Source organism: Oncorhynchus kisutch, linkage group LG12 (genome assembly GCF_002021735.2).
Source record: "Oncorhynchus kisutch isolate 150728-3 linkage group LG12, Okis_V2, whole genome shotgun sequence".
Taxonomy (NCBI): domain Eukaryota; kingdom Metazoa; phylum Chordata; class Actinopteri; order Salmoniformes; family Salmonidae; genus Oncorhynchus; species Oncorhynchus kisutch.
In genome coordinates this window covers 28945009-28958007 of record NC_034185.2, presented here as the reverse complement: position 1 = coordinate 28958007, position 12999 = coordinate 28945009, and the positions used below count along the sequence as shown (strand labels likewise).

The window sequence follows — 12999 nt, the reverse complement described above, 5'->3', positions numbered from 1 at the left end:
AGAACATCCAATAGTAAAAGGTTAATGAAATACAAATCGTATAGATAGAGAGAAATAGTCCTATAATTCCTATAATAACTACAAACTAAAACTTCTTACCTGGGAATATTGAAGACTCATGTTAAAAGGAACCACCAGCTTTCATATGTTCTCATGTTCTGAGCAAGGAACTTAAACATTAGCTTTCTTACATGGCACATATTGCATTTTTACTTTCTTCTCCAACACTTTGTTTTTGCATTATTTAAACCAAATTGTTTCATTATGTATTTGAGGCTAAATGTATTTTATTGATGTATTATATTAAGTTAAAATAAGTGTTCATTCAGTATTGTTGTAATTATCATTATTACAAAGAAATGTAAAAAATTGGATCGGATTTTTGGTCCTCCAATAATCGGTATCGGTATTGAAAAATCATAGTCGGTCGACCACTATACTGTATACAGTCAATGGAACAGACGGACGGAAGGAAGGACAGATGGACAGACAAACAGACAATTATGAACCAAAGGAAGATAGATTGACAGGAAAGCAGGAGAATGGGTACATCTCAATAGTCTAACATCCTCTGCTTCAGCTATGCTAATTTAACAACTAAACATAACATAGGTGAAAAGCACAATGCACTATGACTGAAGCATATAATAGGATATTGCTTACAGCAGGCACATTCAAAACTGGACCTCAAAGGCAGTTCAACTGGCTGATTTTCATTATTTCCCTCTAATCAAGGACTGATTTTGACCTGGGACACCAGGTGGGTGCAATTAATTATCAGGTAAAACAGAAAAACAGCACCACTCCGGACCTTCAGGCTCAGATTTGCATACCCCTAGCCTACAGTATACTGCAAGTGGGTTGCACAGAGTGGGAAAATGGGAACGTGACCACTGACCTGCAGGTCATCATCGTCGGGTGGTGTGGGGAGGTCATTGGAATACTGCAGGAATTGGGCCACGTAGGTCATGATGGACTTTTCGTCTGGGTTTTTTACGTCAACGTCTAAAAGAGACAGAGCCACATTCAATGAAACTCACATAGTAATGTTTATGTAATGTATAGCATGTAACGTACAGTATATTGTCTGGTTTATTTGTCAACATCATGGTATCACCTTATGAAGACCGACTATCTCCTCTCCTTTTAATTTTTTTTAAAAAAAGGAGTTCCGAGATCGGGAAAAAAATATCTAGACCGGGCAGAGAGAAGAAGGGCACCGACAGGGTTGGTTGATTTGAAACTCGAACCCCCGTCGCCAGGGGGTATGCATCGTCCGGTGTCAGTAGTATTACAGTTCAACCAGACTCCGGCACTATTTCAAGTTTTCTTGTTTTATTTAATATGGACTGGTCCTCACCCTGGGGCTCCAGCAGACGGGGGATGTGTAGCTCCTGCTCAGCCAGACGGAAGGCCTCCTCCAAGTTCTGCTGGTTGCTTCTAGACTGGGCCTGAGTTAAGTCCACCAGGTCTGGTCTCAGAGAACACAGGATGCCCAGGAATGCCATCCCACTACGCCAGCTGCATTTAAAGTCCTTGACACTGAGGGAGCAGTCAGCTCTGGCAGGACAGAAGTAGGATTGGAGAGAGAGAGAGAGAGGCAATAATAATAAATAAATAAATAAGTAAATAAAAAAGAGAAAGAAAACTAATAAATCATGCATGGTGGTGTTCGTGTGTGTCTGTTTATGTCTGTGTCTGTTGTACAAATGCATGCAAGTGGAACCCACCTTTGGCACTGGTCTCGGACCCACATCAGCAGGGCCTTCTTGGCCGATACGCGGAAGCGGGTGTGGAGGGGCGAAGCTCGCCCGCGAGGGGCAGGACTACCCGGGGTTGGGCTTCCCAGGGCAGGGCTACTGGAGCGAGAGTCCAGACTGGCCAGGGAGTCCAGGGAAGAGTGGCGTGAGCTGAAAGACAGTGTGCTGGCCAGCTCCTCAATCTGGGACACAAAGCAGATAGCGACTGAATATTGAGGAACACTGATTTGCATTGGAAGAGAGTACTTTCCTCAAAATAAAGTAGTTTACATTGTATTTTAATAGCCAATCTCTAACAGTGTTTATTTTTTTCCTAGGTATTTATTCCAGGCCACTGTGCATCTGCTTCTCCTTGCTCTTTGGGATCTAGGTCAGGTTAATGTGAACACACTTGTGCCGGATGTAAAAAGGGCTTTATAAACAGATTTTATAAACCAGGGTCATTCATCTGGCCCTACTAATCAGACCACCTTGAATGTACTGTCGCATTTCAATTTCAAAATGACATATAGCCACCCCACACTACCTCCCTGGAGTCTCTAAACAAAAAAATCCTCCCTCTTCTGTCCTTCTCTATAGAACCAAACTGACTGAGAACACTCCTGTACGCTGTTATATTCAGCATTGTTCCTGAGCAGAAATTAAATGCAAAGTCTATTTCCCAGGGTTCATCTACACTACATGAATGGAGCGTCTCTTGTACTTTGAGGCCATTGAAGCCATAGGTGTGGTTAAAGAGACAGAACACATCAATGACAAAGGGTGTGTTCTGTAATGTAATACTGTATTATCTAGCCATTATATCCCTGATATTAAAAACAACATGGTCAGAAAAGAAGGGTTTTGCGGGAACTCACATTGTTACAGGATGTTTCATTTTTGAAATATTTATAAAAATGGCAAACTAAATGTTCACATTTTTCATGTGAATTAAGCTTTTGTGCTAATCACCACACAGTACAATCACTGGTCTCTGGACATTTCTTAAGTAATCTATAAACGATATATAGTATATTGAAATGCTAGACAATATAGCATGAATAGCCATGCCAATGTACAGTAGTTAGTCCACTGTCATATTATGTTGAGCAATAAGATTGATAATATCATTGCATCCACATTTAAACTAACTATTGAATGCACAGTGCAAAACATTGCTCGTATGCAACATTATATTGGTTATCTTTGAATGTGAGAATTCTTCAACAAGGGCCTTTTCACAATACTGAGCTGAGCCAAATCAAGCTGACCTGTAGTGCGCTGGCCTAGTTACACATCCACCACAGTTGCTGGAAAAGTGCTGGAAAGGACCATGTGAAAAGAAAATATCCAAGCCAGCACAGAACAGTGTGGTTCGGCATGAGGGTATGGCCACACAGAGATTCTTGTCCAACAAATTACAAATTGAGCAAATAGTTTTTCAAAGGGGGTCATCCGTTGACGGTTAATGGACAACAGAGATTATTGTCTGTCTGCTTTTGTGTGTATGCAACTAGTCCAAAACTAGTTGACATGAGTTTTTGACAGACAGAAACTGAATATGATGAATGCATGTTTTTTCTACATCTCTGTTTGGCTTCAGCCTGATAAGTGTGAAAAGAGTGTGTCATGGGCTAAACTGTGCAGACACCCACGTGACAGTGGAGGATGACGGTCCATATAAGGCCCAGGATGATGGAGGGGCGTCCGTCGATGATGTCTGGGATGTTGATGTTCACCAGTTTAACCTGGGTTTGGGTTAACAGAGGTATGTTATTAGAACAAGCCAACCCCTGACACACCATTTTACATGTACATTTGAGTCATTTAGCAGATGCTCTTATTCAGAGCGACTTACAGCTAGTGCGTTCATTTTAAAACAGCTAGGTGGGACAACCACATGTCACAGTCACAGTAAGTACATTTTTTTCAATAAAGTAGTTATCAGCAAAGTCAGAGCTAGTAAGCGGGAAAAGAGTCAAGTGCAAGTGTTAATTCACGAAAGGCACTTACATTATTTAGCTTAAATATGAATGATTGTTTCTTGTTGCGATTGCTATATGCTTTCGCCGATCAAAACACTAAGAAAATATCAAATGGGGCCTCCCGGGTGGCGCAGTGGTTAAGGGCGCTGTACTGCAGCGCCAGCTGTGCCACCAGAGACTGGGTTCGTGCCCGGGCTCTGTCGTAACCGGCCGTGACCGGGAGGTCCGTGGGGCGACCGTTGGCTGGTAGCGATATCCTTGTCTCATCGTGCACCACGCTAACCAAGGTTGCCAGGTGCACGGTGTTTCCTCCGCCACATTGGTGCGGCTGGCTTCCGGGTTGGATGCGCGCTGTGTTAAGAAGCAGTGCGGCTTGGTTGGGTTGTGTATCGGAGGACGCATGACTTTCAACCTTCGTCTCTCCCGAGCCCGTACGGGAGTTGCAGCGATGAGACAAGATAGTACTTACTAACAATTGGATACCATGAAATTGGGGTAAAAAAAACATCTAATGTATTATTGTATTTATAAAATGTATCATTCATTTGGCATAATTTCTCTGCCTAATCAGATTCTTCTCACACTCATACATCCGCTCTTACTGATTTCTTCTTGAGGAAGTCCAAGGCCGTCTGAATGTTACCCCTGTGCTGGAAAAACCCGTGGCCCCTCTCCCGTTTCTGTGGGAGAAAAAAAAATCAACATGTTCCCTGAATCCCAAAACAACCTGTATCCCCGACCCGGAGTGAATCAGTCCCGAATTAGAAGGAAAGATCGGTTGCGTTCCAGGCCGACTACATTGCAGTCGTGCAACGTGGATCAACAAATGATTGCATACCAGTTAATCGACTACACAGTCAGGCACCGATTGTTATATTATATGATTAGCTGATATCACCTATCCCGGCAGGGTAAGTGCAGTATAACTGCAGTATGTTTCAGATACTAAGTCCAAAATGACATTTTCTTTTACTGCTGTAATTATGCAGTGTAACTGCTGTTATTAGAGTGCAGTATAACTGCATTTCAACTGCAGTACACTGCAGTTATTCTGAAATGACTGTGTCCAAAATACCACAGTCGACTGCAGTTAGTGCACTTTTAAGACTGCAACGTAGCCAGCCTGGAACTCAGACAATAATATATTCAATTTAGCAGACACTTTCATCCAAAGCAACTTAGTCATGAGTGAATATATTTCCCTATGGGTGGCCCCAGTGGGAATCAAACCCACAATCATGGTGTTGCAATTGCTATGCTCTACCAACTGAGCCATACAGGGCCAGTGAAAGTCAGTAGTGCTACAGCCTCTCAGGACTGTTACTGGATGTCCCTTGTAGTGTAAGGGCTACCTTCTTGTCCACTTTACCATGTACGATGACTTCATGAATTGTACTGTAAGCTGCCAGGTCTCCCTCGAAAAAAGGGATCCCTTATTTAAAGGTTACATTTATAAAATGTATAAATAAAATAATACAAATCTGCTATCACTGTATTTTGGATAGTCCAAATACTGTCAATGGTTTGTAGATGTTCAACTGTCATTTCAACTAACTATCCACTCACTAGGAATGTGCTTCTTTCCCTTTCAAGATGATTTGATATGTATCTAGTTCCATGGGCTCCGACACGATACAGGAATCCTTAAGAGGTAAAACATAAGATGCTAGTGAGGCCCGAGAATCCACTCTCACATAGGTATGTGGTTGCAATGGGCATCCGTGTCTTAACAGCGCGATTTGCCAAGGCAGGAAACTCTGAGCGCAGCCCTTTCCAGAAATCTGGCAGTGGCTTCTGATTAAATTCAATTTTCACAGAACCGCTTGTTGCACAACCAGCAGAGTTTTGTATGTTGTAAAAGCGTTACATGGTCGCTGCCCATATCGTTGCATAATGCAGAAATTACACGAGAGTTCAGGAGCCTTGCTTTAAGAAAGTTACTATTTTCACTGTAGTGTCCAAAACGTCTTTCAAGCTGTCAGGCATTCCCTTGACAGCAAGAGCCTCTTCGTGGATGCTGCAGTGTACCCAAGTGGCATCGGGAGCAACTGCTTGCACGCGCCTACCACTCCACTATGTCTCCCTGTCATGGCTTTTGCGCTATCAGTACAGATACCAACACATCTTGACCGCCAAAGTCCATTTGATGTCACAAAGCTGTCCAGTACTTAAAAAATATCCTCTCATGTTGTCCTGGTTTCCATTGACCCCCCATAAACGTAACGGACATATACCAGGAGCTGTGCCAGGCCCACCACGTCTGTTGACTCATCTGCTGTAACGCATATAAATCACTAGCTCGTATGTGAAGTAGTAATTGTTTCAAAACATCTCCTGCCATGTCACTGATGCGTCGTGAAACAGCGTTGTTTGATGAAGGCATTGTCTGTGTATTTTTTGGGCCTTTTCCCCCATTATTGTCCCAGCCATATCCACGGCAGCAGGAAGAATTAAGTCCTCCACAATAGTATGGGGTTTGCCTGTCCTAGCCACTCGGTAGCTCACCATATAAGACGCTTCTAGACCTTTCTTATTAATGGCATCTGATGGTTTTATACGTCTTAATATTCAAAAGTCGTCTTAATTCTCGCTCAAAAAACTCCTGTGGCTTATTTATCAAATTGTCATGTTTCGTTTCTAAATGTCTGCGCAAGAGTGAAGGTTTCCCACGCGAGAAAAACGGTTAATATGATTGGATGTTAATCATTTGACTAGGCTACCTGTATTTGACATCGTGTTGTTATTTAGCTGAACGTTGGTTAAGTGGTAAAAAAAAAAAAATGTGTGTGTGTGTGTGTGGGGGGGGGGGGGGGGGGGCAGTGAAACAAGGCTACTCATGAGAGAAAATAACCTCACCCAAATGTATAGCCCCGTTGTGAAAAAAATGTACTGTTTGAAAATGTGAAGAAAGAATTACCTAGCAAATGACATTGGTTGTCACTCAACTATAATAAAGCCTCATATTGCACAAGCCATTTAACAAACATTTGAATGCTGAAGGTGACGTGCAGATGTGCCAGATCAGGAATAGGCCTACCTCTCATTGGTCAGCGCAAGCAATTTTACTAGGCTACTGATATTGCCTAGGGTTGTTTGATCTGGAAAATAACATGTCAATCAATGACTGTCAACATAATTACACGCTTAGTTCGACACTGAAGAAGAGGACACAATTGTCAGCAAAAGAAGAGAGGTATTTTCGGAGGGTAGAAAGAAAGTAATTTTAGCAAAGAATGTTACTGAACCAGCAATTTATAATGTTTGAATCTATTTTCTGATCGATGCATGCTACAGAGAGATGCACTCGTATCTTAAACATTTGAAACGAGCACCGATGTGTAATGGTGAATCGTTACATCCCTACCACTAACCCCAACCTTAACCCTAAGCCTGACCCCTATCCTAACCCTAAACTTAACCCTTTCATGGGGGGGTCACTCACCATGCGCTGGCCGCTCATCACCTCGAGCAGGTCAAGGAGGCGAGCGCCATCTCTAAGGTCAGAGAACAGGTCCAGCACTGTTGTGGGAGGGCTCCTCTGGGACAACACAAAGAACAACATCTCTATTATAATCCATGAGGTACTGTAACTCATATGATGACTTGGGTGGATAGACAACTTCATGATCATTGTTAGCTAGGCTCAGATTGGCTGATCCGAAATATTACAAGAGATGCTGAAAACCCACTACCTCTTCATGCTATTCAAACTTTTTATAAACACATCAATGAACCTACATGATATCATATTGGAGAAAATTATATTTATTGCACAGTGAAGTGAAGGAGGGGTTGTATTATAAACTGGTTATCAACGTATTTAGAGCAGTAAAACTAAATGTTTTGTCATACTAGTGGTATACAGTCTGATACCATGACTTTCAGCCAATCAGCATTTTCCAGGCTAGAACCACCCAGTTTATAATTCTATACAAGCTACAGAAAAGTTTAAATCAGTGAAGATGCCTTGAGTATATAGGTCTTGTTACAGAGGTAATAAGATATAATAGATCACAGGTTATCACTTTTATAATGAGAGACTGAAGTAGTTGGAATCTGGTGCTGAGCAACGTGGATGTGGGAGGGGTGGTGGGAAGCGGGGTCGGCTCACCTTACAACCTGCTAGCCTGCTCCACTGCCCAGGCTCTATTAATACTTTAGCCCCCTGTCGTACAACCTCCCCCTTCACTTCACTGTGCAATGAGTCAGCATTTGTCTAGTAGTGCTAATGTCCTAATGAGCCCGTCACAACAGTGAAGGCAAGTCACAGAGCTCCGTGCAGTGAGAGATTTAACAACTTCTCCCCAGAGGCGTGACTCGTTTAAAATATATATTTTTTTAAACGAGTTGCGCCTCTGGGGAGAAATTATATATATATATATGTGTTTTGTATATATACTTAATATATTTCTGTGGGGGAGGGTTTTTATGTATTTATTAAGATAGGACAGTGAAGAGGAAACAGGAAAGATGGGAGATATTGTGAGTCAGAGGGGCAGTGGGTCAGATTCAAACCCTTCTCTGATATACATGTTTGCCGGAGTCTGGGATACTAAGCTCAGGACCACACAGGTCTCATGTTTTTAACCTGAAAACATCGGAGTGATGGAAGCCTTCGACAGTAATGACAGCTGATTTCAGTTTTTAGTAACCGATCTGACAAGAAGTGTCTTTGTAGTCTCATGACAGTAACAATTATCTACAGAAGATTATTAAGTTGGCTTTGTGCCAAACCGTGGCTGTCTCGTGTGCATCTTGCATGCTGGCCTCACAGAATGGTAATAAAGGTCTAGTATATGACACTCATGACAGCATCATGTAGAGACTATACGTGGGATGTTTTACGAGTGGTGCTACCGGTTAAGTTTGGACAGGGCATTGCAGATGAGAGTGGTGAGGTTATCCATCTTAAAATAGCATTGCAAATGAGAGTGGTGAGGTTATCCCTCTTAAAATAGCATGTTTCAGTTGAAAAGTGTCTCTTCGAAAGTCCAATGGAAGGGAAAGCTGTGACGATTTCTCTCCAGATATCTGTGTCTCTCTTCTCTCTTCTTACGTTCATAACTTAAACCTATACAAGTTATATCTGTCCAGGCAACAATATACAGTTGAAGTCGGAAGTTTACATACACTTAGGTTGAAGTCATTAAAACTCGTTTTTCAACCACTCCACAAATTTCTTGTTAACAAACTATAGTTTTGACAAGTCAGTTAGGACATCTACTTTGTGCACGACACAAGTAATTTTTCCAACAATTCTTTACAGACAGATTATTTCACTTATAATACACTGTATCCCACTCCCACTGGAGTTGTGATAACACTAAGTTGACTGCCTTTAAACAGCTTGGAAAATGATGTCATGGCTTTTGAAGCTTCTGATAGGTTAATTTACATAATTTGAGTCAACTGGAGGTGTACCTGTGGATGTATTTCAAGGCCTACCTTCAAACTCAGTGCCTCTATGCTTGACATCATGGGGAAATCAAAAGAAATCAGCCAATACCTCAGGAAAAAAAAGTTAAACCTCCACAAGTCTGGTTCATCCTTGGGAGAAATTTCCAAACGCCTGAAGGTACCACGTTCATCTGTACAAACAGTAGTATTTAAGTATAAACACCATGGGACCACGCAGCCGTCATACCGCTCAGGAAGGAGACACGTTCTGTCTCCTCGTGATGAACGTAATTTGTTGTGAAAAGTGCAAACCAATCCCAGAACAACAGCAAAGGACCTTGTGAAGATGCTGGAGGAAGCAGGTACAAAAGTATCTATATCCACAGTAAAACAAGTCCTATATGAACATAATCTGAAAGGCCACTCAGCAAGGAAGAAGACACTGCTCCAAAACAACCATAAAAAAGACAGACTACGGTTTGCAACTGCACATGGGGACAAAGATCATACATTTTGGAGAAAAGTCGTCTTGTCTGATGAAACAAAAATAGAACCGATTGGCCATAATGACCATCGTTATGTTTGGAGGAAAAAGGGGGAGGCTTGCAACCCGAAGAACACCATCCGAACCTTAAGCACGGGGGAGGCAGCATCATGTTGTGGGGGTTGCTTTGCTGCAGGAGGGACTGGTGCACTACACAAAATAGATTGCATCATGAGGATAGAAGATTATGTGGATATATTGAAGCAACAATCTCAAGACATCAGTCAGGCAGGAAGTTAAAGCTTGGTCGCAAATGGGTCTTCCAAATGGACAATGACTCCAAGCATACTTCCAAAGTTGTGGCAAAATGACTTAAGGACAACAAAGTCAAGGTATTGGAGTGGCCATCACAAAGCCCTGACCTCAACCCTATATAAAATGTGTGGGCAGAACTGAAAAAGCGTGTGCGAGCAAGGAGGCTTACAAACCTGACTTAGTTATACCAGCTCTGTCAGGAGGAATGGGCCAAAAGTCACCCAACTTATTGTGGAAGGCTACCCGAAACATTTGACCCAAGTTAAACAATTCAAAGGCAATGCTACCAAATACTAATTGAGTGTATGTACACTTCGGACCCACTGGGAATGTGATGAAAGAAATAGCTGAAATAAATCATTCTCTCTGCTATTATTCTGACATTTCAGATTCTTAAAATAAAGTGGTGATCCTAACTGACCTAAAACAGGGATTTTTTTTACAAGGATTAAATGTCAGGAATTGTGAAAAACTAAGTTTAAATGTATTTAGCTAAGGTGTATGTAAAGTTCCAACTTCAATTGCATGTGATGTAATGTTGCTATACAGTTTAGACTGATGTTGCCTGACACACACATGCATGCACAGACACAAGCACGCATGCACACACACACTGGACTTTCCATCTTTAGACTCACCTTAGATAGCTGAGCATTGATCCAGTTGGTAAAGGTTCTCTTCTGAATCTGTTCTTGCTCCACTATTGGGAAAAGAAAGGTGCTACATTACATAACCTGCATCCCAAATGGCACCCTATTTATAGTGCAGTACTTTTTACCAGACCCATGAGACTCTGGTCAAAAGTAGTGCGGTATGTAGGGAATAGGGTGCCATTTGGGATACATACAATGGGTGGTACAACTGGTGGCTAGAGAATACATTGGCCCAAGAGTCAAGAATCATTTGAAATTAGTTATTTGTTCCAACATAGAAGAAAAGGGTCAATATTGCAGAAATATATTAATAAATAGCATAAATTTACTGTGTTACAGTATGTCTTGTTCACACTTCGAGTGTGATGCGTTCATCAGTGAAATCACTATGAACATGAATGAATCAGTCAGAAATTCTCCAATGCATATGATGCATGCAATATCCATATAACTTTCACAGAAATAGACTGAAAAACACACATAAAAGCTCTTTAGACAACTGCTACCCAAATTGGTATGCGACCGTTCAGGCTACACTTACCAAAGTCAGAGTATTCAGGGACCTCTACCTCCATTTCAGATTGTTGACCCTCCATTCTTAAGCCGCCCAGTGGATCATGACCAGACACAAAACTCCACTCGGTCTGTCTGTCTGTCTCTCTCTTCTCTGCCTCGCTCCTTGAGTATCAGAGTATGATGACCAGACACGAAACTCCACTTACAACTCAAAATATCTCTCTCTCATTCCTGCTCTCTCTCCCTCCCTCTCTTTCTCTGTGGTTGCCGACAGGTTATCTTCAGACCATTCCTTACAGTGGGGCAAGGTTTCTTCCTGTGCTAATTAAGGATAGCTAGAGACAGCTTTGGGTCTGGGATCTGGCCAAGGTGTTCATGATACATGACGGGACAGGATCCAAAAAAATGTAAAGACACACACACACCACCCACACGCACATCGGCAAAAAGGGTTGACAGGGCCAAAAGACTGCACCTTAGTGCTACATGACAGGACAGGCTCCAAGACAGCTTTCTCTCGCTCTCTCACGCAGACGCAGACACACAAATCAAATCAAGATTAATTTATACAGCACATTTCAGACATGGAATGCAATGCAATGTGCTTCACAGGAAAAACAAATATTACTACACAACAAACATATGAGGATAAAAAACAAAATAATAACAATAAAAACTGAAATACTAAATATATCCACAGTTTCAGCACCCCTGAGGTTCTCTGGCAGGCTATTCCAGAGTCAGGGAGCAAAGTAACTAAAGGCTGCCTCTCCATACCTCTTGGCCCTAGGCTTTAGGATAGTTAAAAGGCCAGTACCAGGGGACCTGAGGGACCTACTGGGTATATAAATGAAAAGCATGTCTGACATGTATTGGGGTGTACAATCACGGATTGATTTAAAAACCAATAGAAGAATCTTAAAATGAATTCTTAAACTCACAGGCAGTCAGTGCAGAAAACTTAAAACCAGTATGTTTTGCCAATGGCTTTCTTGGGTAGACCAGACAGGAGAGCATTACAGTAGTCAAGCCTCTCTGTAGCAGTCTGAGAGAGAAACGGCCGCACCTTGGCAATGTTCCTCAGGTGGTAAAAGCTATTTTGGTCACATTCCTAACGTGCAATTTGAAATTAAGTTCAGAATCTAAAATAACACCTTTATTGCCCGTGAATTAAAATGTGCGGCCAGATTCTCTCTCTGTGGTTTGGCTCCAACTATAAGTACCTCGGTCTTGTCTTGATTTCGCTGAAGGAAGTTGTGATCCATCCAAGTATTTAAATCACTAATACGGTCTAATAATTTATCCGTAGAGCTAAAATCCTCTGGTGACACAGAAATTTACATTTTGCTTAAGAATGGAAGGTTGGAGATTGGCTGAAAATATCTAAGAGCTGAAGAATCTAGAATACTTTTCTTCAGAAAGGGTTTCACCATAGCAGTTTTCTTAGTGCAGTGGGGAAAGTGCCTGTGAACAGGGAGTGATAACAATCACTCGCAATTCTTCAGAAGGTGGAGGGAATATGTTCAAGAAGGCAGGTAGAATGCTTAAGTTGTGATATCACTTTCCTGAGCACGTCTGTATCAACCAGGGAAAATAGATCCATAGTGCCTTTGCGTGGTAGGCTAGGACACATATCAAACTTCTCATCAGGTCTTACTTGACTGATACCCAGCCTAACGTGTGTTCTTTTATCTCTGAAATATGTCGCAAACTCATCCCATTTAGATGTGGAGGAAAGTTCACATACATTTGCGGGGGTAGGATTTATCAGGCCATCAATGGCCGAGAAGAGTGCTGTCAAGTTATACTGATCAAGTTAGACAAATGAGCCTGTCTGTCCCGCCCTGACTGTAGATTGCTTTGTATGTTTCTATTTTTAGTTTGGTCAGGGTGTGATGTGGTCGTTTTCT

General features: G+C 41.9%; 1 protein-coding gene across 6 annotated transcripts in view; it reads right to left on the bottom strand.

The window, feature by feature from the left end:
- The window catches only part of syne2a (spectrin repeat containing, nuclear envelope 2a), a 204854-nt gene extending 193399 nt beyond the window's left edge, over positions 1-11455 (bottom strand). For 5 of the 6 annotated variants that reach the window (XM_031837346.1, XM_020496695.2, XM_031837349.1 and 2 more), the window contains exons 1-8: positions 11115-11454; positions 10559-10620; positions 7167-7262; positions 4327-4404; positions 3395-3487; positions 1731-1942; positions 1361-1560; positions 899-1005 (exon numbers count right to left, since the gene is read on the bottom strand). In XM_031837346.1, the coding sequence (XP_031693206.1) occupies positions 899-1005; positions 1361-1560; positions 1731-1942; positions 3395-3487; positions 4327-4404; positions 7167-7262; positions 10559-10620; positions 11115-11169 (903 nt within the window). In that variant the 5' untranslated portion in view covers positions 11170-11454. Of the gene's footprint in view, positions 1-898; positions 1006-1360; positions 1561-1730; positions 1943-3394; positions 3488-4326; positions 4405-7166; positions 7263-10558; positions 10621-11114 lie in introns of all 6 variants that reach the window. The other variant, XM_031837347.1, reaches the window with a different exon arrangement.
- Between the last annotated feature and the right edge of the window lie 1544 nt (positions 11456-12999).